The 27,946-nt window shown below is 39.0% G+C and overlaps 2 protein-coding genes across 2 annotated transcripts in view; both read right to left on the bottom strand.

The window, feature by feature from the left end:
- Positions 1-27,821, bottom strand: LOC148755032 (uncharacterized). The gene is given in 7 exon segments (XM_088792868.1): positions 1-634; positions 637-3,036; positions 6,099-6,197; positions 7,411-7,503; positions 21,051-21,177; positions 25,559-25,654; positions 27,690-27,821. Coding segments are annotated over 6 exon segments (2,928 nt in total). The 5' UTR covers positions 27,690-27,821; the 3' UTR covers positions 1-521.
- The window catches only part of LOC148755031 (uncharacterized), a 57,178-nt gene continuing 56,603 nt past the window's right edge, over positions 27,372-27,946 (bottom strand). Inside the window, 1 exon segment of the mRNA XM_088793423.1 lies at positions 27,372-27,689. Coding sequence (XP_088649549.1) covers positions 27,372-27,689 — 318 coding nt within the window.

Raw genomic sequence — 27,946 nt, 5'->3', positions numbered from 1 at the left:
AGATATGACATGAACATGAAACACTTCCATATACATAGGGTTTCTCTCTTGTGAGTACTCTGATGTTTTCCAAGGTTTGACCTCCGCCTGAAAGTTGTTCCACATTCATTACATTGATAGCGTTTCTCCCCTGTGTGATTTCCCTCATGATTTCTAAGGCATGACTTCTGGCTGATTTTCCCACATTCATTACATTGATGATGTTTTCACCCTACGTAAATTCTCTGATGTTTTCCATGATGTAACATCAGGTTGACACCTTTACCCCATTTATTACATTGAAAGGGTTTCTTCCCTGTGTGAGTTCTATGACGTATTCCAAGAGTTGACTTCCTGTTGAAAGTTTTACCACATCCATAACATTGATAGTGTTTCTCCCATGTCTGACTTCTCTGATGTCTTCTGAGGGTTGTCATATACATCAAAGCTTTCCCACATTCATTGTATTGATAGGGTTTCTCCCGTGTGAGTCCTCTGATGTATTCCAAGAGCTGGCTTCTGGCTGAAAGTTTTACCATTCATTACATTAATAGGGTTTCTCCCGTGTGAGTTCTCTGATGTATTCCAAGAGCTGACTTCTTGTTGAAAGTTTTACCACATTCATTACATAGATAGGGTTTCTCCCCTATGTGATTCTCTGATGTACTACAAGGCCTGTTTTATGTTTGAAACTTGTCCCACATTCACTACATTCATAGGGTTTTTCACCTGTGTGAGTTCTCTGATGTTGTCTGAGGTTTCTCGCCCAGGTGAAAGCTTTTCCACACTCATTACATATATACGGTTTCTCTCCTATGTGAGTTCGCTGATGTTTTCCAAGGCTTGACTTCAGGGTATAACTTTTACTACATTCATTACATTTATAGGGTTTCTCCCCTGAGTGAGTTCTATGATGTAGTGCAAGACTTATCTTATGCTTGAAAGTTTCACCACATTCATTACATTGATAGGGTTTCTGCCCTGTGTGATTTCTCTGATGTCTGCAAAGATCTGACTTCTGGATGAAAGCTTTAACACATTCATTACATTGATAGGGTTTCTCCCCTGTGTGAGTTCTCTCATGTATTCCAAGAGATGACTTCCTGTTGTAAGTTTTACCACATTCATTACATTGATAGGGTTTCTCCCCTGTGTGATTTCTCTGATGTCTGCAAAGATCTGACTTCTGGATGAAAGCTTTACCACATTCATTACATTGATAGAGTTTCTCCCCTGTGTGAGTTCTCTGATGTATTCCAAGAGATGACTTTCTGTTGTAAGTTTTACCACATTCACTGCATTCATAAGGTTTCTCTCCTGTGTGTGTTCTCTGATGTTCTGTAACCTGTTCTTTGTATGCAAAAGCTTTTCCACATTCAACACATTCATAGGGCTTCTCCCCAGTGTGCGTTCTCCAATGTACATTCAGATTAGATTTCCTGAAGAAAGACTTACCACATTCAGAACATTGATAGGGTTTCAACCCTGTGTGAATTCTCTGATGATTTGTAAGAGTTGACTTCAGCCTGAAAGGTTTCCCACATTCAGTACATTGATAGGGTTTCAACCCTTTGTGAATTCCCTGATGTTCTCTGAGGCGAGATGAGGAGGCGAAAGCTTTCCAACATTCATTACATTGATAGGGTTTCTCCCCTGTGTGAGTGCTCTGATGTCTTCCAAGATGTGACTTCTGGTTGAAAGTTTTACCACATTCATTACATTGATAGGGTTTCTCCCCTGTGTGAGTTCTCTGATGTACTTCAAGGTCTCTTTTGCGCCTGAAAATTTTCCCACATTCAGTACATTCATAGGGTTTTTCACCCGTGTGAGTTCCTTGGTGTTCTCTGAGGTATGACATGCAGGTGAAAGCTTTTCCACACTCATTACATTTATACGGTTTCTCCCCTGTGTGAGTTCGCTGATGTTTTCCAAGGCTTGACTTCTGGGTATAACTTTTACCACATTCATTACAATGATAGGGTTTTTCCCCTGTGTGAGTTCTCTGATGTTCTCTGAGGAGTGACAAGAAGGTGACAGCTTTTCCACACTCATTACATTGATACGATTTCTCCCCTGTGTGAGTTGGCTGATGTACAACTAGGGCACATTTCCGGGAGAAAGCTGTCCCACATTCATTACATGCATAAATGTTTTCACCTGTGTGACTTCTTTGATGTAAAGTAAGAATTGACCTCTTAGAAAAGGATTTTTGACATTCATTACACTCAAACTGTTTTTCACTCACTTGAGGTCTCTGCTGTATATCAATGGGTGACTGAGAAGTGAAAGTTTCCTTATGTGTATTATTATCATCACAAGGTAGCTCTACCGTGTGAGTCCTGTTTTGTACCTTAGTGGCTGAATTGCAGTTGAAGTGTTTCCCACACTCAAGTGGTTGCACTCCAGTGTGAGTTCTCTGATATTTGCTGAACTGTGGTTTTGGACCAAAAGTTTTCTCTCTTGTACCAGTTCTCTGAAGTTGAGCAACCCTCCTGAATCTGTTCCCAATTTTATTATATTTATCTTCATAAAATTCACAGGGACTCTTCTCTGTTTGAATACTGGGAGAAACAAGGGCTGATTCTTTACATAGCTGTCTTCCAAATTTATAAGCTCTCTCTTTTGCATAAGCACTATTCTGTGTAATGAAGACAGGTTTATCATGCAAAGCACTACCACGTTCATTACATCCAAAAGACTGCCCCAAGGAAAATTCCGGCACATAACTGAAAGTTTGCAAATTTTGATAGTAATCAGAAGATTTTTCTCCAGTATCTCTTCTCTCATTTCGAGTATAGGAATGATATGCGTTACACTCATCAATCTTCTTTTCTGACTCATTATGAGAAGCCAATTGGTAGAGAACCAAGTATGTATACCCTACACTGTCACATGTAGAGATCATTTTTCTTGAACGAACAATGTCTCTGTGCAGATTACATGTCTTTCCTGAAATTTTCTCTTGCTCTGCAGTCAATGGTCTGTTGGTGGTGAATGAAACTTGACATAAATACTTGTCTTGAATTTCCTGGCTCTTCTCAAAAATTTGGCAGTCTTCTAAAAATGAAAAAGTTAAAAAAATTCTTTAAGAAATGCAACATTGTTAATATAGAAAGTCATATAGCTATATACCCCACTATATATTTAACTAAATCCAGGTTCTTAAACTACCAAATGCAGATTACAAAGATAGGATACTCATCAGTCCACATGTCCCATCTGGACGTTTTCCTTTCTCATTCTACGTATCAAAACGAAAATAAGTTTATAATGTAACAAATTTCCTCATATTTAAAGAAATAATCCTAAAACCCAAGTTCTGATTCTCCTGGGTGTCATTCTTAGGAACACAAATGCCCAAGAAGAAGTGTAAAAGTGACGGGAGGAAAGGGTATCTTTCCACCTCAATGGGAGTCATTGCTCTATTCTGGCTTTCATACTTTAGATTTCACTACTGTTGTTCAAAAAGGAAACGTTTTCTGACCAACAATCCTAAGTATCATGTTTTTAATATGCTCACCCATGTTGAAAACACCAGTTTTAACACTTTCCCAAATTTAACTCTGCTTTCCATACGCTTTTCAACATACCTGGTATCTACCAGTTGTGAGAACTTTAGGATCACATGTTTCAAATTCAACAAAATAAGGATGTCTGCGTTGTGAGAGAAAATTTTCATCTTCAGTTGGTCATATTTGAAATAAAGACACCATAACAATGAGGTACAGACGCCTTAAATGAGGTCATCAGGATGAGATATAAAGGTCTGAATTAAGGGGATGGAGGACACAAGTATGGAGGGAGTTACTGGACGGAAAGAGCAGATAGAGAGGACAGAGCTCAGAGAAAAATTAGGAGAAGAGACTAGGAAACAAAACTTATTCACTCAAATATCCATTGTATGCCTATTCCTATTCCTTGTTGTGACTCAGGTACTAAGGATACAAGGTTATACCAGGCCAATGAAATGTGAATAAGCATTCAGTGAAGCACAGACAAAAGTAGGATCAAATCCAAGGAGAGAGTGAGCTCGGGAATCATGATTAGTGCCATCACAGGAAGCAGACAATGTATGGGAGGGAGTATAGGCCTGTGAAGTTTGCAAATGGGACATAAAAGTAGAGATTCTGAAATATTATTCGAGAAGTAACAAGAGCTGATGAGTGCCTAGGAAAAAAATAAAACAAGGGCATAGATGGACTGACTGCTGGAGAAGAAGAGAGCCGCTATAAATAGGGCGCCGTGGAAGGACAGAGTTAGAAAGTGATCACAGGATCTGAATTCTTCATAGAAACAACACATTTGTGAGGAATGTATAGAGCAAGTGTCTCCCACTCATTACTCTGTTCCTTCCCAGCTTTTAGAACATGGAAACCAAAACAAATGCACATAAATCCCTTCCGTATGAACGCACAGCAAATTGAGTTTTATGGTAGGGTATAAAGCTGGAACAAAATGCCACTTTTCATATAAATGTCTTTTGCAGCTTTCTACACTGTCATCCGGTTCATGAATCAGTTGTCATTAGAGCATGCATTTGTTTCTGGACCCTCTACTCTGTTTCAAAGGTCTGTAATTGTCCCCATGCCAGTACCATTCTGTACCAGTTACAACAGATTTACAATATATCTTTAGTACCTGTTAGAAAAGATCCTACACCATCCCATTCTTCAGTATGTTTATACAACATGGGTAAGAATTCAGAATTTTAGAGTAGTATCCCAATCTACGAACATGGTATATCCTCCATTTACTTCAATTTCATGTTGCTTAAAGATTTTCAAACATTTCCATATTTTGTGCAGATGTATTTCTAAGCATATTTCCATTGTAACTCCTTATATAATGTGTTCTCTCTATTATCAGCATAGGATAACTACTATATGGATTCTATTTATTCTTTTCATTCCAAGAACCATATTTTGGCTTTTATTTAATTTATACTATTATAGCTTTCCAATTAATCCATTTACATATTTTTTTAAAATTAACTACTTCTGTTTTGCTTAAGTTTTCTCAAAATTCCTTGTACTTCAAACTTTCCATTACGTGATGCTATACCCATACCCCAAAACTGTACGCAGTAAAGGGTAATCTCAGCAGGTTTGGTGTTTCACAGCTGCACATTCCAAAGAAATGACTGCTCTCTGACAAAGTCGTTGGTGATGACTTGTAAGCCCGTGGAACATCCTGCCTGATAATAGTGTCTTTACATACCGGGGGCTAGGGCCAAAATGAATAGTTCAGGCTAACACTGGGATATATGGTTGGGGCCTAGGTCCTCCCCAGACGGGCTACATGCTGAGTAAATGAGGTCAATCATACAGGTGGTCCGGCCCCACATGACCGACCCACAATAAGAACCTTGGACACCAAAGCTCGGGTAAATTTCTCTGCGTGACAATACTTCATGTGTGCTGTCATACATTGCTGCTGGCAGAATTAAGCACTTTCCATACAACTCCACCGGGAGAAAAAAATAAGTTTGCATTGAGTCTCTCTTGGATTCTGCCCTGTGTGACCTTTCCCTTTGCTGATTTTATTTGCAACCTTTTGTTATAATAAACTCTAATATAACCGCTTAACTGAGTTACCAGAGACCTCCACACACAGGTTCACAAACACATTTTATACTTTCATAATTTTGATAAACCCGTGATCAAACAGATTTTCCAAAAGTTACATGTATTTTTAATTAAATATGGGGTATTTTATTCTCATACTGTAACTTCAAGTTCTATTCAATTATGTTGCTTCACGAACTAAATGTTTTCTTCTAACCCAAAATAAAATTATGCTTTGTTACTCCACTGACTCTTCAGAGAAAGCTTATACTATATTTTCAGAGCACAGAGCTTAAAAAACACATATCAATGTATATTAGCACGTCATAAAATATGCTATTAATATCTAGAGCAGGGGTCAATCAACATTTATGTACAGGGCACGATGGTGAATGCTTTTGTCATTGTAGGCCGTATAATATCAGTCACAACTATTCAGCCATTTTGTTGTACCACAAAGCCAGCCATAACCAATACACAAATAATGTATTCAAAAAACCTGTTATTTATAACAACAAATAGCTAGCTGCATTTAGCTCAAATAACATAACTTACCAACTCTTGACCTAGAATCACGGTTGTCGTTCACTGTATCTTGTTTGAAATCCGAGTGGTGTATATGCAAGGTCAGACATTTAAGTCCGTGAACTCCTCCTAAAAAAGTGCTACATATCTTATCATTGAATATCACTAGTGACCTTCAAAGTACTCCCCTTGGGAAGCTATGCACTGATGCCAGAGCCAAATCTACCCATCAAAGCAATTTTGGAACTCTTTCTTTAATGGCCATCAGAGCTGTCATATTACCCTTGATGTCTTGAATGTCATCAAAATGACTTGCTTTCCATATTTCCTTCATCTTCAGGTAAAGAAAGAAGTCACCAGGGTATAGAAAAGGTGAATAGAAAAGGTGTTCCGATACCCTTATTTGTTTATTGGCTAAAAACTCCCTCAGAGACAGTGCGGTGTCAGCCTGTGCACTGCCACGACGCAAGAGGTCCTTCAGGACCATTTTTGCACACAACTTTTTGATGCCAAGATTTTCAGTTCAGATTTTCTTGACTGTTTCTCTATCGATGTTTGCTTGGTCTGATATGCTACTCACAGTAAGCCAACGATTTTGACGCACAATTCAACGAATTTTTTCAATGATTTCATCAGTTCTGTTTGTGACTGGCAAACCTGACTTATCTTTATCAGTGAGGTGTTCTCTCCTCTCAGAAAAACGTTGAATCCATTTGTACGCTGCTGTTTTCTTCCTGTATTATCCCCATAAACCTGGACTAACATGTCTCTCGTTTCACTTCCCCTCTTGCAACTTGCCAAGAAATTTAATGTTTGTTCATTGCTCTAATTCTACCTCACACATTCTTGAGACAGCACACAAAAACACGCAACAACAATGTACGACACTCAGCAAGACACCACCACACGTCGACACAAACACGGTTGCGAGGCACTGACATACCAAGATTATGAAACCTTGGTGAGCTGTTTGTACAGTGCTGCCAATGTAAGCACATGCTGGCAAGTTCGTGAACTTAACTGTCAGACCTTGTATCTCTTCTCTCTCTTTTGCCATGCTTTAACATTCCATTTTAGTTAGCATTATAATCTTCCTCTATATTTAACTTTCTACTGGTTAAACAAAAATTCATTATTTAATTTGTCAGGTGTAAATGATACACTGTTGCCTAATTCAAAAGATGAACACAGGTAATGTTGTATCTTTTAAATTTACACCCTCCATATCCATATTTTATTGGATCTACTCGTATCTAAACTTCCAAAGGTGCCCAATGTTGAACTGATCCCATTTTGGATTTAGTTTTCCAGGGATACCTTCTACCAGTATTCTAAAACTCACCTGGATAACTGCCATTTAGAAATTTGTCCTCCACTAACAATAGGTCTTCCTGTTCCAACTGGAAGATCACTTCTGGTTTTATACAACAATACCCTGTAAACGGGAAATAATTTAGGAGATGGTTTCACTTCATGGGCTTTGATGATTCTAAATGTTTAGGAAGATGCGGCTTTAAGAGTGGCACAGAAACAATATTCACTTGACCACTTCTAAGGGGAGGTGTAAAACAGAAATATTTTCAGCTGCTCAAAGAACATCTCCTTAAACCCCTAAATCACAAGCCTAAATAACATTAAACTCTAATAAAGGTTCATGTTTAGTAGCTACAGTGAGAGAGAGAGAGAAAGAGCTACGGAGATCTACAGAAGGGTCCTTTCAATCTTTGATTGGATACTAACTTGTGGTCACATGTGAGGAAACTACGTAGGGGTGTGGACTTACCACAAAAAAGTAGAACGAAAAATCACCAAGGCACACACAGAAGTGGGAAGCTTCTGTTTCCAGAGGAGAGAGGCAAAGACTCCTCAGTAAGATTCGTCATCAGAAACCATAAAGGGCAGAAGGTAGTGGGGTGATGATATACTCTTAACTACTCAAAGAAAAGGACTATCAGCAAAGAATCCAGGAAAATGATCTTTTAAAGATAAAGGTCAAGTGAAAATATTTCCAGATGAACAAAAATTAACAGATGTTTGCGGCTAGTAGACGTGCCTGACAAGATACAGTAAAGAAAGTTGTCTTGACTGATTTAAAAAGTCATTGTGTACAACAATGAGTACATGTGTGCAATGTTGGGTTTCTAACACACACACGTGTGTTTTTATCTTTCCAAGAAAACCATAAAAGCGGTAGCAGGGAGTCAAGCTATACTAGAATAAGGAAATAATACCAAATGGTAACTCAAATGCACAATAAGAAATGAAGAGAAACAAGAATTAGCAACATAAAACATATATAACAAAACATAATCCCTAACAATACCACAAAAGAGGGCGTAGGAAGAATAAACTTACATAGGAGGAACCTGTCTCTACATCTCTAAAATCAAGTTAAGATAACTTGTAGATCTGGTAAGTGCAGCTGTGTAAGGTAAACAGTAAAGGAATAACTAATTAAATGAACTCTCAATAAAGGTTGTGAATAAAATCATTATATAAACCAAAATGTTACATGAAAATATATTCACATACTACAAAACAATAGAGAAATAGACGAGAAAAATACATGACACATGTAGAAAACAAAATGCAAAATGGCGTACAAATATCCAACCATATAAAAAATAACATTAAATGTGAGCAAACTAAACAATCCAGACAAAAAGGAGAGACTGTCAGATTGATGAGGAAATAAAAAACAAAACAAAAACAAGCTCCAACTGTATTCAACTATACGCGGTCTAAGGACATATACATTAAATTCAAAGATACAAAGATGTTGAAAATAAGAGGATGGCAAGAGATATTCCATGCAAACAGCAACCATAGGAAAGCTATAGTAATATGAAACAAAATACACTGTAAAAAATGTTATTAGAGATAAAAAGACATTAATATTTATACCGACAAATGGGTAAATCCATCATGAAGATATTGTAACAATTATAAACATGTACACATCCAACAACTAAGCCCCAAAATACATAAAGTTAAAACTGGCAAGTGAAAGGAAAAATAAACGATTAAACAGTAACAGTTAGACACTTCACTGTCACACTCAATATGGAGACAGAAGCTAGGTACAAAATACAGGATTTGAACAAAACTATCAGCCAACTAAACCTAACAGACATATATATACAACACATCTCACATAACAGGAGCACAATTCAAATTATTCTAAACTGCGAATAAAACAGTTCCTTGATGTGCTATTCATTAGGCACAAAACAAACTTCAATAAATTTAAAACTACAGAAATAATACAAAGTATCTTTTCTGGCCCAATAGAATGAAATCAGAAATCAGTAATGGAAAGAAATTTGAGCAATACACGAATATGTAAAAATTAAACACCAGTCTCCTAAATTTGAGGAGGAAATTACAAAGGAAATTGAAAATACTTTCTGATGACAGAAAGAGAAAGAACAACATACCAAACCTTGTAGTATGAAGCAAAAACAGTTTTTAGAGGGAAATTTATGGCTATAAACAACTTTACAGTTGACTCTTCAACAATGCAGGTGTTGGGGTGCCGCCCCTTGAGCAGGTGAAGATCCACATATAAATTCTGACTCCTGAAAAACTCATTCATAACTTATATAAATGGGGGTTTGCCTCCAGGATGATCCCATCCCACGGAGACTAACATCTATAGCTGCTCAAGTCCCTTATATAAAATAACATAAAACAATGCATCCCGTCTGCCCTCCGCATCCATGGACTACTAACCAGACTCAAAATACTGTTTTCAATCTACAGTTGGTTGAATCTGTAAATGAAAAACCCAGGGATGTGCAGGGCCAAATGTATATTTATTGAAACAATATATGTGTATAAGTGGACCCAAGCAGTTCAAACTCATGTTGTTCAAGGGTCAAGTGTATTAAGAAAGAAGATCTCACATCAACAACTTAACCCTTACATCTTCATGCAAACGAAAAACAAGTAGTACAAACTAAACCTAAAACAAGCAAACGAAACAAACAATAAAGACTGGATTAGAAATTCATGAAAGAAAAGATACAAAATCAAAGTAATTACAGTTAGTTCTTTGAAAAGATCAGCAAAACTGACAAATCTTTACCTAGATTAACCAGAGAATAAAGGGAGAAGATGCAAATTATTAAAATCAGAAATGAAGGAGATGACATTGCTATTGACTATACAGAAATAAAAAATGAGTATAAGGGAATATTATGAACAAATATATAGCAATATATTAGATAACTTAATAAAAGGGATAAATTCCTGGAAAGACACAAACTATAGAAACTAGGTCAAGAAGGAATAGAAACTCTGAATGGAGTTATCACAAGAGATTGAATCAGTACCCAAAACACTACACACAAAGAAAAGCTTATGCCCATAGGATTTTCAGCTGAATTCTACCAAACATTTAAAGAACCAATAATACCAATTCTTCACAAACTTCCAAATGACAGAAAAGGGAATATTTCCTATCTCATTGAAACAGGCCAGCATTACCTTGATACCAAAACCAAATACAGACATCACAAAACAACTACGGACTGCTACCTCTTATGAATACAGAAGCAAAAATCCCCATCAAAATACTAGCAAACTGAATCTAGAAACATACTCAATGTATTATACACCATGACCAAGTGAGACTGATCCCAAGTATGCAAGGCTGGTGTAACATCCAAAAATCCAGCAATGTAACTCACCATATCAATAGATTACAAACCACACGATCATCTTCATAGACAGAAAAAGCATTATGACAAAACTCAACACTCTTTCATGATAAAAGTGCTGAACAAACTAGGAACGGAATGCAACTTCTTCCATCTGATAACGGGTATCTAAGAAAACCCCACAGCTAGCATCACAGTTCATGATCAGAACCTGGAGCTTCCACCTAATATTAGAAGACAGGATGTTCATTCTGAACACCTCTATTCACTATTGTACTGGAGGTTCTAGCTGGGTCAACTATGCTACGAAAAGAAAAGTTATCCAGATAGCAAGGGAGGGAGGGAGGGAGGGACGAAAGGAAGGAAGGAAGGAAAGAAGGAAGGAAGAAAGGAAGGAAAGAAGGAAGGAAGGAAAGGAGGGATGATCGATTCACAAATGAAAATATCTTACGTAGCAAGAATTCGAAGAAGGGCTGTTAGAAATCAAACATCAATAATGGAGTCAGACTCCATTACAATTCACATCTGATGTTTGATGACTGAGAGGTGCCATGTTCCCCTTTATTGGATTTGAACTCATTAGCTAATATGGCACTCTATGAGGACTGCAGCATGAGGTGTAAAGAAAGTAAAAGGTTTTTGTTCAAGAGCCCAGTACTGTATATTTTGAGAAGTGACATTAAGCGCTTTGGTCATCATCAATGACATCAAGACTTCAAAGGAGTATCTTAATGACGCCTTGTATCTTGGCTTTAGTAGGGCCAGACTCATGTGTAACCGTGATTTATATGTTTGGGTACTGGGGAGGCAAGATGTCCAGAGTCTTTCCCCCAAAGGGGACTAAACTGGAGAGGAAATTGTCATTGTCATTGGATGAACCACACAGTCAGTTCATTGGCAATAGCTGAAATGTCTGTAAAACGGTGCAGATGGGACCGATATTGGTTAGTGCATCCTCAAATTCCAAGATGAGTGCTTGAAGTTTGGCCAGTTGTACTATCTTAGGTCCAGTCTTGATCACAGAAATCCCAGGTAAAGGAGGAAAAGAAGCAGTTCTCCAGGGAGATCCGTTACGAGTCACAGTGGCACTGCCATCCGCAAAATGAGGGAACTCCTTCTGCTGTTCGTTCAGTTGATCCCAAGAAGTTCCCTAGGGGATCAAGAGGTCTGGAATAAGGATGACCTCCTTCAGCACTGCACCATCTACCCATGGACTGAGCACAGGGCAGGCCAGGCCCCTTCCTGCTGCATGTGGGATGTGCCAGAGAGCTCGTGTGTATCTGTCTTGTAAACACCACTTGCACTTCAGCCAGGAGGTCTCACTGGCCATTCCGAGGTTGACGGACACTGCTTCTAGGACACAAGGCACACTGTTCAGCTGGGTACTGAAAGTCACAGACTCAGGACATGTGAGTATCTATTTCCAGGAAAGGCAAGTGTGCAGTCCACAATGCTGCTCCAATGGCATGTCACATGACAACGGGGGTACTTTCCTGCATCGGAGGCTCATGGGCATTTTATGTGTAGCATGGGTGGTCCAGAAAGTCCAAGAGGCATGAGAAGAGGTTGCTAAAGCCTCTACAGCAAGTCTCTCAGGGATAGAAGTGCCTCTTACATAACAATTTAGACAGATTATACAGCGTTTGGTTGTAGGAAACATCATTCAAAGTGGATGGTTTGTGACTAATATTATGAAATTTGTTAAAAGGAATATGTTGTCACCAAAAATCAAAGGAAGTAAAAAAAAAAAGCACAGGTATTGGTAACGTTGAGGATATGGAGAGTGCTAAGAGCTATTTCATGAATGTCAGAAATACAGCAGTCCCTCAACTGATGAAATAATTCTCAGGAATTTAACTGAGGAGGTGCGGCTTTGTACTAAGGATGGGACAATGACTCACTACGTTTTGTGAGGTCTTTTATGAGTATCTGTATGATCTGAATGACTGTGTCAAATGCATCTCCTCAGAGGAGCATGTCATGAATGTAATAATCTTATCTGTGCTCCTGAGAAAAGTTGGATGTGGTTAAGATCTCGCCTGCAAAGACTGTGCAATGGCATAACTGAGGGGTGGGTTCATTGAGTTACATTTGTCAAGCCAATGAAGCGTAAGTGTCAGACATGTAATTTCATTACCTTTCTTGGGTCACTAGGTCCATGATGCACTACAATGGGTGCTGTGTCACCACAGTGAGGTTGGTTAAGGCAATCATTCCAATGGTTCAGGTGAAGCATAACTATTTGTCCTCTATACAACACCTGCCCTTACAGAAAGCATCCTGTTAAAAGTCACAGGAATCCCCGTGTTAACTGTAATTTGAGCCCCAGTATGGATTAAGGCCTGATGTTTGCCAATTTGCCAATCAGTACATCTCAGCAGATGTTAATTAAGGATATGTATTTGAGGCGCAAAAGGAAGTTGGCACCATTTTTTTTTTTTTTTTATATTAGTATATCTTGGACTTCCAACTGGGTTAGTTTGCAGACTTCATTTCCAATACTTTGTTTCCTGCCTCTGTAACTATCCATGTTTGGGCTGTTTTGTAGTGCATACCAGGACACAAAATAGTTTGTTGCTCACATATTGAGGCAATCAGGAGAGAGCAGGGTAGGCACCCAAGACAGAACGAAAACAGTTTGAAGGAAGGAACCAGTGGCCCTGGATTTTACTGTGGTCAGAGGATGCAGCCAGAGTGAGAGTTGCTATTTATTACATTGGTGCAAAGTAACTGAGGTTTTTGCAATTATTTTTAACCTTTTAAACCACAATTACTTTTGCACCAACTTAATATAACTGACAAGTTATAATAAGCCAGGATTTGCGTGGTTTAAATGGACTGATTTGTGCCAAGCAAGGAAGGGGCGGACTTCATGATTATCTTGCACAGATGTGGAGACAGGACGGAGGACAAGAGGCTTGCCAGCTCTCAGAGCTAGACATCAAAAATGCAGACAAACTATTTCCTAAGGAAATGACAAACAGAATTAGCCCAAATAAAGCCACAGTCAGACATCTAAAAACTATAGAAAAATTTAAAAAATTGTGAAAGCAACAAAACAAAAGTAACCTTAAATATAGGGAAAACACAATTGGAACAGCGACATCTCATGACAAAGCACAAGGGCTACATAGGAAAGTGGCACAATGATTCAACTGCTAAAAACTCTTAACCCAAAATTCCACATGCAGTGAAAATACCATCAGGAATGACGTGTAATCGAGACATTCTCAGATGAAGAAAAATGTACACATTTATCACCAGCAGGACTACCCTAAAAGAATAGGACAAAAATTCTTTCACAGATTTTAAATGTCTAGGGATCTTAAGCTATCAGGAAAAAAAGTGATATGACAGATAGAAGATTTGTTCTTACTGTACATTGTAGCAACTTCAGCATATGGTTTTTTTTTCTCATTATGTCAAGAATGTTTACCTTTTCACTTAAACGAAGCACTTTACGGCTTCTCTTTGGCATGTCAGAATTGCCAGCCACTATTCTTGCGCTTTAGGTCATTATGAAATAAATCAAGGATGACTCGAACACAAACACTGCAACACCCTGACAGTCGATCTCATAACCCAGATGGCTACTAAGTGACAGTAGCAAACAGTGCGGAGACACTAGACAAAAGAATGACTTATGTCCCACACAGAACAGCCAAGATTTCATCACACTACTTACTCAGAATAACGCACAAGTTAAAACTTATTGTTTATTTCTGGAATTTTTCCGTTGAATCTTTGCAGACCTCGGTTGACCGCAGGTAACTAAAACCACGGAAAGCACAACCATGGATGAGGGGGGCTACGGTATATCCAACACGTATTCCTGCTCTTATGTTTTCTAAACTCCTTCATGGTGGAAGCAGCATTATAACTGTCTGATATAGTTATGAGTATGTGGAGAGAAAATGTTTGACAAAGTTACATTATAAATTAGGGAAGGTAAAAGGAGGCACACTTCACTCAAACTAATAAAATATGAACACTAGCAGCCTGTGATAAGTTATATAAAATGGAATTCCTAGAGAAAGCACTAAAAAGAACTACACAAAAACCTCAAAGACACTATGGGCAGATCAAAATGGAATTCTATAAAATTCTGAGGTAGCCCACAGGAAGGAAAAAATAATGAAATAGAAGAAAATAATAAACAGCAGACTTAAGCCCTAACATATCTATGATTACATCAAATGCAAAAGATCTAAAGACAACTTGTAAAACACAATCAGACAGATTTACAAACAATGTGACTATATACTGTCTACAAGAAACTCACTTCAAAGTAATGATGTAGGCAAGTTTAAACGTAACACACCAGAAAAAGATATACCGCACATACATTTAGAAAAGAAAAAAAAAGGCTGAGGGACTACATTTCTAGCAGATAAAGTAAACTGAACAGAAAAGAACATTAAGAGAGACAGAGAAGGACAGTACATAATGATTAAAGGAACAACCCACCAAAATGACGTCAATATGAAATATGTATATAGCAACAACAGAGACTAAAAATACATGAAGCAAAAACTAAGAGAATTAAAAAGAGAAGTCGACAAATCCATAATTATAATCAGAACCTTCAACATCCCCTTCCAACTACTGATAGAACTAGACAGAAAATCAGCAGATACACAACTTAACAAAACCATCAACCAACATGCTGTCATAGACATGTATAGAAAAGTCCACACAGTAACAGCAGAATACACATGCTTTTAAAAACTATAGAACATGTACCGAGATAGCCATTATCCTGGGACATTAGAAAACCACAACAGAAAAGAAGTTTAATAAAAATGAACTAAAGCGTATTCTCTGACCACAATGAAATCAAACTAAAAATCAGCTACAGAAAGTTTTACAAAAACCTCCAAAGATGTGGAAGTTAAACAACACATTTCTAAAGTCTTTCAAAGAGGAAGTCTCAAGAGAAACTAAAAGAAATACACTGAACAAAATGAAAGTAAGACATATCAAAATTTGTGGGAGGCAGATAAAACAGCACTGAGATAAAAACTGATACCACTAAATGCTTACATTAGAAAACAGGAAAATTCTCAAGTCAATAATCGAGCTTCTATCTCAAGAAATTAGAAAAAAAAACAAAATGAAGCCCAAATAAAGAGAAAGAGGGAAATTAAAGCCCATTCATGAGAAAATTCTCTAACTTAACTAGCACAGAGAATGTCTTCCACTTGATAAAGAAAACTTATAAAAATCGTATAGTCAACATCATATTTAGGTAAGAAACAATACCAGTTCTATTCAATCTCTTCTAGAAAATAGTACAAATCTGTGGACTCAATTTATAAGTATTACCATGGCATCAAGTCTTGAGATGTTACATCTAAAAATATCCTTTAGGGGCGGGCCCAGTGGCTCAGGCAGTTAGAGCTCCATGCTCCTAACTCCGAAGGCTGCCAGTTCGATCCCCACATGGGACAGTGGGCTCTCAACCACAAGGTTGCCAGTTCAATTCCTCAACTCCCGCAAGGGAAGGTGGGCTCCGCCCCCTGCAACTAAGACTGAACATGGCACCTTGAGCTGAGCTGCCACTGAGCTTCCGATGGCTCAGTTGGTTGGAGTACGTCCTCTCAACCACAAGATTGTCGGTTCGATACCGCAAGGGATGGTGGGCTGCACCCTCTGCAACTAGCAATGGCAACTGGACCTGGGGCTGAGCTGCGCCCTCCAAAACTAAGACTGAAAGGACAAAAACTTGAAGCTGAACAGCACCCTCCACACCTAAGATTGAAAGGACAACAACCGACTTGGAAAAAAGTCCTGGAAATACGTACTGTTCCCCAATAAAGTCCTGTTCCCTTTCCCCAATAAAACCTTAATTAAAAAAAAAAAAAAAAGCTTTCAACAGATGAGAGAATTTCCTGAAACTGATAAAGGTCAGTTTTAGAAACTAATAATTGATTCAGTTAATTAATTATGTCATGGTGAAGAATGAATGCTTTACCTCGAAGATTAGAAACAACAAATAAGTATATTCTGTCACCACTTGTATTCAATGTTACATTGGTGGCCCTAGCCAGTGACGAAACAAAAAAAACACACAAAAGGCGTATAGTTTAAAAATGAAGAAGTAACATATCTTAATTCAGATAACATAACTGTTCATATAAAACATCCTTCAGAAGCTCCAAAAGATCTGCTACAATAAGAATAATAAAGTTACAAAACACAACGACTATAAATAAATCAACTGAGTTTCTATATATTTCTAACAAACAATTGGAATTTGTAGCTGTAAAGTAGAGGCCATTTACAGTAACATCAACTTCATAAAATACATTGAACAAAATATGTGTAAAATACACGCAGAGCTACAACTCATTGCAAACAAAAAAGGTAAAGACCTAAATAAAAGGGAGAGATACACTATCACTTAATGTATCAGAAGATCCATATTATTAATACGTAAATCCTTCTGGACCATTGTGAAGACTCAAGCCTATATCAACCAGAATTCCAAGCAAAAGTCTTGAAGAAATTGATTCGAAATTCTAAAAATTATATGGAAATTACAAAGAACGTATAATCAAAATAATTTTCAAATTAAAAATATATTTGGAGGACTAAATCCTCCTTATTTGGTAACTTTCCAGAAAGCTACATAATCAAGAAGGTGCGTTTCACACTCACAGAACCATTAAACGGAATAGAGTCCAGGTACAGAACTACATATATATGGTCAATTTGTTTTTGGCAAAGAACCAAAGCCAATTCAATGGAAAACTAATAATCCTTCCAGCAAATGGTGTGACTATAACTAGACACAGATATAAAAAAGTGAACCACAACTCTTATTTCACAGCACATAAAAAAATTTGCTGGCAGTGAATCAAAGCCCTACATGTAAAATTATAAAATATGTTCAAGAAAACAAGGGAGAAAATTTTAGTGACTTTAGATTCAGCAAAAAAAATATTTAAAAAGATACAAAAACGATGAAATATAACAAACAATGAAAAAACCTTGGGAAAAAAAAAGAAAAAAACAAACGATATCTTAAAAAACAAAAAATTCTGCTGTTCCAAGACACTGTTAAGAAGAAAAAGCAAAAGATAGGAAGAAAACTTAGCAAAAGATTTATCTAATCCTGGTCTTCCATAAAGATTATATAAAGAACTCTGTCAATTTAATGTAACTCTTTAAAAGAAACAGTCTTGAAAAATGGGCTACATATTTGAACAGATTTCAAGAAACAAAATCCATGCATGGCAAAAAGTACCTGAAAAGATGTTCAACTAACTTAGTCATGAGGAAAACACAAATGAAAATCCAGTAAGATACAAAAACATCTACTAGATTTAAAAAAAGAACAAAACAAACAAACAAAAAAACCACTGTTTAATCATGCTCCAAGATAAAAGTTACAAAAGCACAGTTATTTAATATGCAGTTATATGATATGTAAAAAGTATTTCCTAGCTGTCTCTTACATAAATTAGAGATCTTTGTGCACATCCAGAAAATTCATTACGGCACAAAGTTATAGGAAAAAAAATGAAAGCACTACTGGTTAAAAGTCACATGTAAATTGAAAACAACATTTATTGGGCTTCAAAAATATGGAAATGTAGAAAGGAATAGACTAAAACAAAAAATGATTTCTACTCCCACAATTTTAAGTGGTCTCTTCATCTTGTTTTAAATATCTAGTTTATGACTATAAAAAACAAAACAAAAACAAAAACAAAGTAACGGCCACCATGGGAGCACACAGTGAGAGGCTGTCAGCCTGGAACCCAGAAGTGGGTCTCCACCAGACATGGAGTCTACTCCATGATCCTGGACTTTCAACCTCCACAACTGTGAGAAATCTACGTTTGTTGTTTGTTAAAAACAAAAACAAAAAACCATAATGACCTCCATTGCCACATATTGGTGAGAATGTAGAGCAACCATAACTATCAGACACTGCTAATGGGCACGCAAACCGGCACAGCCACTTTGGAAACATTGGGCAGGTTCCTATAAAGTGAACATAAGAACAATAATACCACACTTTGGAATGTTTACACAAGACAAATGAAAACAAATGTCTCAACAAAACATGTACTTAAATGCATACTGCAGCTCTATTCCTAACAGCACAAATAAGGAAAACCCTACATGTCTATCAAGTGGTATATGGCTGACAAATTGTGGTGTACACATGCAAAGAAATACTGCCTAGAAATAAAAAGAATGGTGACATACACAAAAGCATGCATGAATCTCAAACGCTAAGTGAAAAAAAGAATTGGAGAGAAATTCTTCCATGGATCAACACAGTTAAAATGGCCATATTACCCAAAGCAATATGATGACTTCATCCAATCTCCATCAAAACCCCAAAGGCATTTTCTCAAAGAAATAGAGGAAAAAATCATCAGATTTGTATAGAATCACAAAAGATCATGATTAGCCAAGCAATCCTAAAAAAAAGAACAAAGCGGTAGGGTCATACCTCCTGACTTCAAATTATACTACAAAGAGACAATACTCAAAACCACATGGTATTGGCAGAAAAACAGACACACAGACCAATGGAACAGAAATGAGAGCCTACGAATGAACCCACATACATATGGGCAAATAATTTTCAATACAGGAGCCAAAAACATACCGTTAAGCAAAGAAAGCCTCTTCAATAAATGGTGCTGGAAAATTGGAAAGCCACATGCAAAAGAAGGAAAGTAGATTGCTATAATATCTGTCACCGTACACCAAAACTCAATAAAATGGACCAAAGACCTAAACACAAGACATGACAAAATAAAATACGTGGAACAAACCATTGGTATTAAACTCACGGAACTTGGTCTCACAGAGGATTTTATGAGTTTGATCTCAAAGGCAAGGGAAGTAAAAGCAAAAATAAAAGAATGGGACTGTATCAAACTCAAAAGCTTTTGCACAGCAAAAAAAAGTCAATAAAACAAAGAGAAAACCAACCAAATCAGACAAGATATTTGCAAACAACACCTACCATAGAGGGGCCAAATACAAAATATATAAGGAACACACGTAACTCAACGACAACGACAAAAATCAAACAATCCAATTATGGGTGGCCAGTTAGCTCAATTAGTTAGGGCACGGTGCTAATAACACCCAGTTTGCTGGTTCGATCCCCGCATGGGTCACTGTGAACTGTGCCCTCCAAAACAAATGGGCAGAGGCCCGAAAGAGACACTCATCCCAAGAAGACAAATAAACGGCCACCAGATACAAGGAAAACATGCTCAACTTTACTAGCTACAGGGAAATGCAAATCAAAACCGCAATGAGATAGTATCTCACACCTGTGTGAATGGCTGTTATCAACAAGGCAAGTCATCGAAAGTGTTCAAGAGGCTGTAGGGCAAAAAGGAACCCTCATACACTGTTGGTGGGAAAGCAAATTGGAATAGCCACTATGGAAAACAGTATGGAAGTCACACAAAAAATTAAGAATACAATTACCATGTGACCCAGCAATTTCTCTCCTGTGTACCCAAAAAAATCTGAAAACATTTATCCATAAAGATATATGTACCCTTATGTTTACTGCAGCATTACTCACAGTGGTCAAGACGTTGAAACAAACAGAGCATCCTTCAATAGATGACTGGATAAAGACCTAGTACCTACATACAACAGATTACTTGGCCACGACAAAGTTAGACAGATAAAAGTCAAGAACCATATGATTTCATTCATATGTGGGATATGAAACTGAAAACAAAAACAAAGACAAACAGACAAAAACTCATTGACAGATAACAGTATGGTGTTTATCAGAGGGAAAGGCTAGAAGGAAAAGGTTCAATGAAGAGTCAAATATCTCCTGATAGAAGGAGATTTGACGTTGGGTGGTGAACACACAAACCAATATACAATTATGCATCATAGACCGGTACACTTGAAACCTATATCACTTTATTAACCAATGTCACGTCAATCATTTAATAAAACTTAAGAAAGAGGCAAGTAAAAGAAGAAAAATATGTAAATAATGTACGATGTACATAAAATTCTAAAAAGGCAAAAGTATTGGGACTAAAATACACCAGTGCTTGACAGGGAGCGGGGACAAGAAAGAAAAATAACTGCAAAGAGCTACAAGGGAAGTCTTTGGGGTGACAAAAGTATTTTATATCATTATTTTGGTGGTAGTAATCACCTATAAACATTTCCAAACTCAGCAGATTATACACTGAACATTCCTGACATTTAATTTCTGTTAATTACACCCCAATAAAAGTAATTTCAATATGAAGGAGAGAAGGAAAACAGAATTGCATTCAGAGGGAGTCAGGTGGTCAGGTCTGCTCACCCACGGAGACGAGGTGGCTGTAGATCTCCAGCATCACATCTCTGTAGAGGGCCCTCTGAGCAGGGTCCAGGTGCTGCCACTCCTTCTGGGTGAACTCCACAGTCACGTCCTTGAAGGACACTGAGTCCTGTAACGGCATATTTCTTACTCAGTCACAAGGGTTCAGAAACAGGTGATATGGCAAATAACTTTGCAAGCTGTTTTCTATCAGAATTATTGTAAAGAATTTAAAAGAAAATTTTATAAAGGACGCCTATGATGGCCTATCATTGTCTTACACTGTGAGGGTACTCACATAATTGGAACAAATTCTATTCTCGTGCCCAGATGTATTTGTATTTATTTCTAAATTATATACCACAGACTGTCAGTTAATATACGAATCATAAAGTTTAGTGACTTGTCTTTTAGATAGTTTTATAACTAGGCTTCCTGTCATCTTTTCCTGTGCCCTAGTGAACTGTCCTGAGCACTCTCTAGGATACACACACCCCTTGGAGTTCTCTGCTGGGGTAACAGGAAACCAAGGAAGAGACACGAAGAGATACGGGTAAGCCCTGGAGGTCGTACGCATCATGAGACTCGGCCATCAGACACAATGCTGTGCAAGAGCGGAGAAAGTTTCATTTAGAAAAATAGAGGAGACCAATTTAAGGATCTCGAGGGCATTACGCAAAGTGAAATAAGAAAGACAAATACCACATGATCTTTCGAAAAGAAGGATGGACAATTATTTTGTGAATTGTTGCAACAATGTTGCTACCCTTTTTTGAATTCAGAGAGATTGTGCCTCATGAATTTGTACCACCTGGACAAACACTTAACCAAGTTTACTATCTGGAAGTGCTGAAAAGGCTTCGTGAAAACAGTTCCATCATCTGACCTTTCTTCCAGTAATTCATGGCTCTGCCATCACAACAATGTACCAGCTCACAGGGCACTGCCTGTGAGGGACTTTATAGCGAGTAAATAAATAATTGTATTGGAAATCCCTCCCTACTCATCTGGTCGGGCCCCCAAGGACTTCTTTCTTTACTCTAAGATAAAGGAAATAGTGAAAGGAAGACATTTTGATGACATTCAGGACATCAAGTGTAGTATGAAAACAGCTCTGATGGCCATTCCAAAAAAGATTTCCTTTGAAGGGTAGACTAGGCGCTGGCATTGGTGAATAGCCTCCGAAGGGGAGTACTTCAAAGGCAGTGATACAGTGGTACCTGGGTTTTCGAACGTAATTCCTTCCGGAAGACCTTTAGAGTTCTGAAACGTTCGAAAACCGCGGCACGGTTGCCCACAGAAAGTAATAAAAAATGGATTAATCCGTTCCAGACTTTTAAAATCAACCCCTAAAACAGTAATTTAGCATGAATTTTACTATCTAATGATACCGCATAGCCATAAAATTTACGGTATTCATAAACCGAAATGTTCGTCAACTGTGACGTTCGAAAACTGAGATGCTACTGTATTCAGCAATGAAGTATGAAGCACTTTTTCTAGAATGAGTTCGTTAACTTAACTCAGACCTTGTATCGGTGGAAACTACAAAGAAACAAAAAAAACACCACAGTTCATACCGACAACAGATTGATGATTGCCAGAGGTGAAAAATGGATGAACTGTTTTCGGTTTTTTAGTACTAACTCCATTTCTCAATTACGGTATTTTCAACTTACAGTGGGTTTATCAGGATGTAAGCCCGTGATAAGCAGATGATCATCTGCATACATGGGTCTCTGCCCCTGGTTCCTGCCACAGAGCTCCTAAAACCCTTGTACGTGCCTAAGTGACAAGAGCCCCTGGAGCATCGTTTGTTTTAATGAGGTGACTGTGGGTGGGCTCCAGGATCGGTACTGGTCACCAGAGAGACCAGGCCATAATCGGAAGCTTGGAATGTTCAGCACTGCCTCCCACTTCTGTAGAGAGAAGAGAGAGGCTCAAAATAAAGTTAAGAATTGATCATTGGGCCGGCCCGGTGGCTCAGGCGGTTAAGAGCTCCATGCTCCCAACTCCGAAGGCTGTCGGTTCGATTCCCACATGGGCCAGTGGGCTCTCAATCACAAGGTTGCCGGTTCAACTCCTCGAGTCCCACAAGGGATGGTGGGCAGCGCCCCCTGCAACTAAGATTGAACATGGCACCTTAAGCTCAGATGCTACTGAGCACCCAGATGGCTCAGTCAGTTGGAGCGCTTCCTCTCAACCACAAGATTGCCGGTTTCGACTCCTGCAAGGGATGGTGGGCTGTGCCCCCTGCAACTAGCAAGGGCAACTGGACCTGGACCTGAGCTGCACCCTCCACAACTAAGACTGAAAGGACAACAACTTGAAGCTGAATGGCACCCTCAATAACTAAGATTGAAAGGACAACAACTTGACTTGGAAAAAAGTCCTGGAAGTACACCCTGTTCCCAAATAAAGTCCTGTTCCCTTTCCCCAATAAAAAAAAAAAATTCTTTAAAAAAACAAACAAACACAAAAACACACAGATTTTAAAAAAAAAGAAGAAGAATTATGCCTATATGATGACTAGTCTATGAAAACCCCAAACCCCAAAAGTACATATTTAGAGAGCCTCTAGATTGGGTTGCTGAACATAACAGTAATGTGTAAGGAGAGGGATGCACCCCAACTCCATGGGAACAAAAGCTGCTGTGCTCAGGACACTCACCCTATGTATCTCTTCATCTGGCTGTTCACTTGTATCCTACACCATGTCCTTTAATATACCGATAATTGCCTTTCCCTCAGTTCTGTGAGCTGCTCTAGCAAATTAATCAAACCCCAGGAGGGGGTCCTGGGAACCTCAGATGTATAGCCCAAGGTCAGAAGCACAGATGACAACTGGGAAATGCAGTTGGTACCTGCAGTGGGGTGGGAGCAGTGCGGTAGAACTGAGCCCTTTACTGTGGGATCTCATGCTATCTCCAGGCAGATGGTATCAGACGAATTAAACTGTAACATGTTTGGCTGGTGTTGCAGACACTTACTTGGGGGGGAACAAAACCCACACACTTGGTGACCAGAAGCATCAGAAGTAACATATTCTGTGTAAGTAGCAAAGGAGACACACAGAAGGGAAGACTACTGGGTTTCTCTACATCACCCGTGAGCTGAGGTAGAAGAACTAAAGGAAGGGGATGGGCAGAGGGTCACAGTGAGGAAGATGTTCTTCATTTACACTTAAGAGATCTATCAACATAGAGATGGAACTATACACTGCGCTGTTGGATGCATGACTTTGGAACATAAAAGGGAGGTCTAAAACTGAGGTATAGCGTCACTGCAACCACACGCAGAATTAGAGCACATTTTGAAGATACAAAGGTATATTCTAAAACTTTTAGGAAGAGGTAAAGGATTTACACTATCCAATACAATTATGAAAAATCACAAGTTGGGGAAATGCACAACACCAATTTCAAGACTTACATGAAAGCAACAGTAATCAAGGGAGTATAGTATTAGCAAAAGGACTGACACACATCAACAGAAGAGAATAATGACTCGAGAAACAGAACCACAAATAATATAAAATCAAACGATTCCCCACAAAGGTGTCAAAGCAATTCCGTGGAGAAGGTATTTATATTCATTGCAGCAAATGTTGCTGGAATATCAAACATGCATAAGCAAAAGTAAACAATCTTGATCTATACCTTGCACCATAAAAGTTAATGCTAAAGATCACAAACTGTAATTATAAAACTTACAAAAACAGGACAAAACATCATCGTGACCTTGACTTAGGAAGATTTTTTTATATATGACCAAAAAAGCATAACTAACAAAAGGAAAAGACTAAAATTTTGAAAACCTGATTAAATGCTTCTGCTCTTTGAAAACTCCATGGTGAGAGAAAAACACAGGAGACACCTATGATCTTTAATAAACATATTTGGTACTCAAAATCTTCACACATCAATCCCCTGCAAACAACATGCAATTGGCATGGAATAAAATACAGGGGAAAAAACATTACACAAAGGAAACAAAAAAAAGGTGAGAGTCACATTCTTTTTATGAGGCTAATATAAACATATCACCAAAATTGGATGGAAACACGGGAAAAGGAAATGATACGCTCGCTTAACTGTGATACAGATACTCATTTATAAGTACAAGCAGAAATATCCCAGCCAACTCATCAGCAAGTAGGGTGTATATACAGGAAATCAACCATGAATTAATATTGGAACATTCATTTGCTGCTCACGATATGTATACGTTAACTATAGCTTTATTTTAATGGATACAGGAAAAATATTTAATATAATTCAAAGTACATTCATGACTAAACTAAAATCTAAACAAAGCAGCAATTACATGGAATATACGAATCAAAGATTATCTACCAAGAGCCACTGCAAACATCAGAGCTAATGCTAAAACTGTGTATTTTCTCTCAAGACTGGCTTTATTTCTACTTCTCTTTTGCATTGAATATATGGACACTTATGAACCTCATAAATCCATCACAATGCAAAGTGGGAAATGAACAAAGTGCTCACCTGAGATGTGTTCATTCTGCTGCTCTGGGGAGACTGTAGAGAACTGGGGAGGTTCGACTGGGAGGCCAAAGAAGGACCGTGCAGGGGTAGCACCATCTGTCCACATGAGACGGGAAGTGGACACCTCGACTAAACCGTACAGTTTTTCACTGACTCAACTTCTCTCTGGTTAAAAAACAATGTACTTGATTTTCTGAATTATTAACATAAACAACTTAGTTACATTAAAGTACGTACAGGATAAGGCACTGCTCTTTCACTAATATTTACATAAAATACTCAGGCTGCATCATTTAACTTTTCCAATTAACACTGTTTACATCTCCAAGGAGAAAATCCTCAGAAAGCCCAGTAAAAGGAGTATAGAGGGTTTGAGGGCAAGAATATTTCAGTTTAGTTTTAACTGGATCATATTTTCTCAAATGGTCCTTTTCGTAAGATATTTTTGCTGACTTACCTGTGAGAAAGTGAACTGCAGTTGTTTTCCTCCTGGTTCTGTCATAAACTGCCTGGCCCTTGATATGTCACTGAAACCCCCTGGTCCAATTTCTTTAAAGCTTTCAAGAGTCATAAGGACATCAGCATGGAAACCCTTCATGAACCATCATTTTGGGATTCTCTGAGGTCAGGACAAGTCAATAATGTCACATGGGCACATGTGAGAGCAGCACAGTGTTGTAAAGCGTGAAATACAGGGGGCCACCAAGCAACACTGGGGACAGAATTTCCATCGTGGGTCTGGTTGCCCCTTACCCCAGACCTCACCCTCACAAGGTCTCCCACAAAATGACCTTCCCTAGACAGCATACCAGAGCCACCCCAGCTCACCCCTCTCTCAAGGGTGACGCCAATTCTCCACTGTCACACCAGTGTGGTGGTTGCAACACATAGTATCTCCAAATCTGGCCCAAGGGATCAAGAACTTCTGACTGTGCAAATATAGGACATGCTGTTTGCTGTGTTCTTTTGCTTCAGCTCTGAAGCTCTGGTGAGGAGAGTAAGAACAGGGCTGTTCTCTTCCAGGGAACAATCCTGTTCCTGAAGCCCTCCCGATTCCTACATCACAGGAGCTGCTTTGTTCTAAAGTAAGTGCTTCCCAAAATCTGGGACCTGGCTCTGGGAAATAAATTCACATTAGGGCCACAAACCTGACACTCTTGGAATGCCTAAAATTTCAGACTTAAAACACAGACTACCTGCCAGTGCAGGAAGAGCTAGGAGCCTCTGTCTGACCTCAGGATTCTGATGAGACCAGACCAGAAATTCCGGAATACACCTGACAGTGCTGAGAGTCCATTCACATTCACTTCCAGTTTTACCCACACGTCTGTAAGCATAGGTCACTCTCTTAAGTGCTGTGAACGGTGTAATGATGGTTTTAGGTAGGTGTGGCATTTAGATATATCCTGAGATTTAAAGCACATCTGCTCCTAATTCGGAACTCCATCATCCCGAGCTTGTGAGCTGAGCAATACGCTCCACCAACCTCGGCCTCGGTTGCTTTCTTTTATTCTAATGCGGATGGTTATGCCTACCTCATATACTGGATGTGAGGCTTACAAAAGCCACCCAGTGAAGAGAAAGACCTAAGTACCTTCTGAATATAATCGTAGTCGCCATTTACTCAGTTGGCTAGTTGCTTTATAAGCGAGAACTTCTCTCTCAAAACGCAATTATTTTTCAATAAGAAATCGGACTGAGGCAGGTTCCTTCTGTCGGCCCTGCCTACAGGTGACAGAGCTGGACTTTAACCGGTAGTTTTAGCCCCAGAGCTCGTCTCTCACGCAGACTCACCGCCTGCGCTTTCTGGCTCTCACCGTCTCATTATAACCGCACTTTCCCCTCCTGCTGCTAAAACCGGATTTTCTCCCGACCAGCGGCTGGCGGGCCGCGCACAAGGTCCCTGCACCCCGTCCCGCACAGGGACCTGCTCCTGACCGGGCTCAGTCCCATCTGCGCCACGGGAACCGAAAGGCAGGGGTCCCCCCAACAGGTACCCGCGGGCTCTGCACTGAAGATCCCGCCGGGGGGATTCCCGTGACCTCCCGTCCCCTCCTCCACAGACACAAGTCCCCACGCGCTTCAAGCTGGGCCCAGGTCGCCCAGATTCCCCTTCACCCCCGCGCTCTACCTTTACACGCGAACCACCATGCCCACGAGGAAAACCAGCTCTACCAGGTGCGCTCCGCGTGACCAAGGTCCGTGCGGAAGCCGGGAGGCGGGACTAGAGCTGCACGGAGGCCGACAGAGGCCGGAAGACTCATTCCCAGGGTCCTGCGCGGCCGCCAGTTCCATAAAGACTACATTTCCCATAAGACAACCGCTCTCACTCCTTTTCCTGCGTTAGCAATGTTTCCCCTTCTTAATTTGGTGTAAAATGTTGGTATA

Source organism: Rhinolophus sinicus, chromosome 16 (genome assembly GCF_057876585.1).
Source record: "Rhinolophus sinicus isolate RSI-liver-muscle chromosome 16, RSI-T2T, whole genome shotgun sequence".
NCBI classification, from domain to species: Eukaryota; Metazoa; Chordata; class Mammalia; order Chiroptera; family Rhinolophidae; genus Rhinolophus; species Rhinolophus sinicus.
Note: the sequence above shows the minus strand (reverse complement) of the source record. Positions and strands in the feature narration are given on the sequence as shown.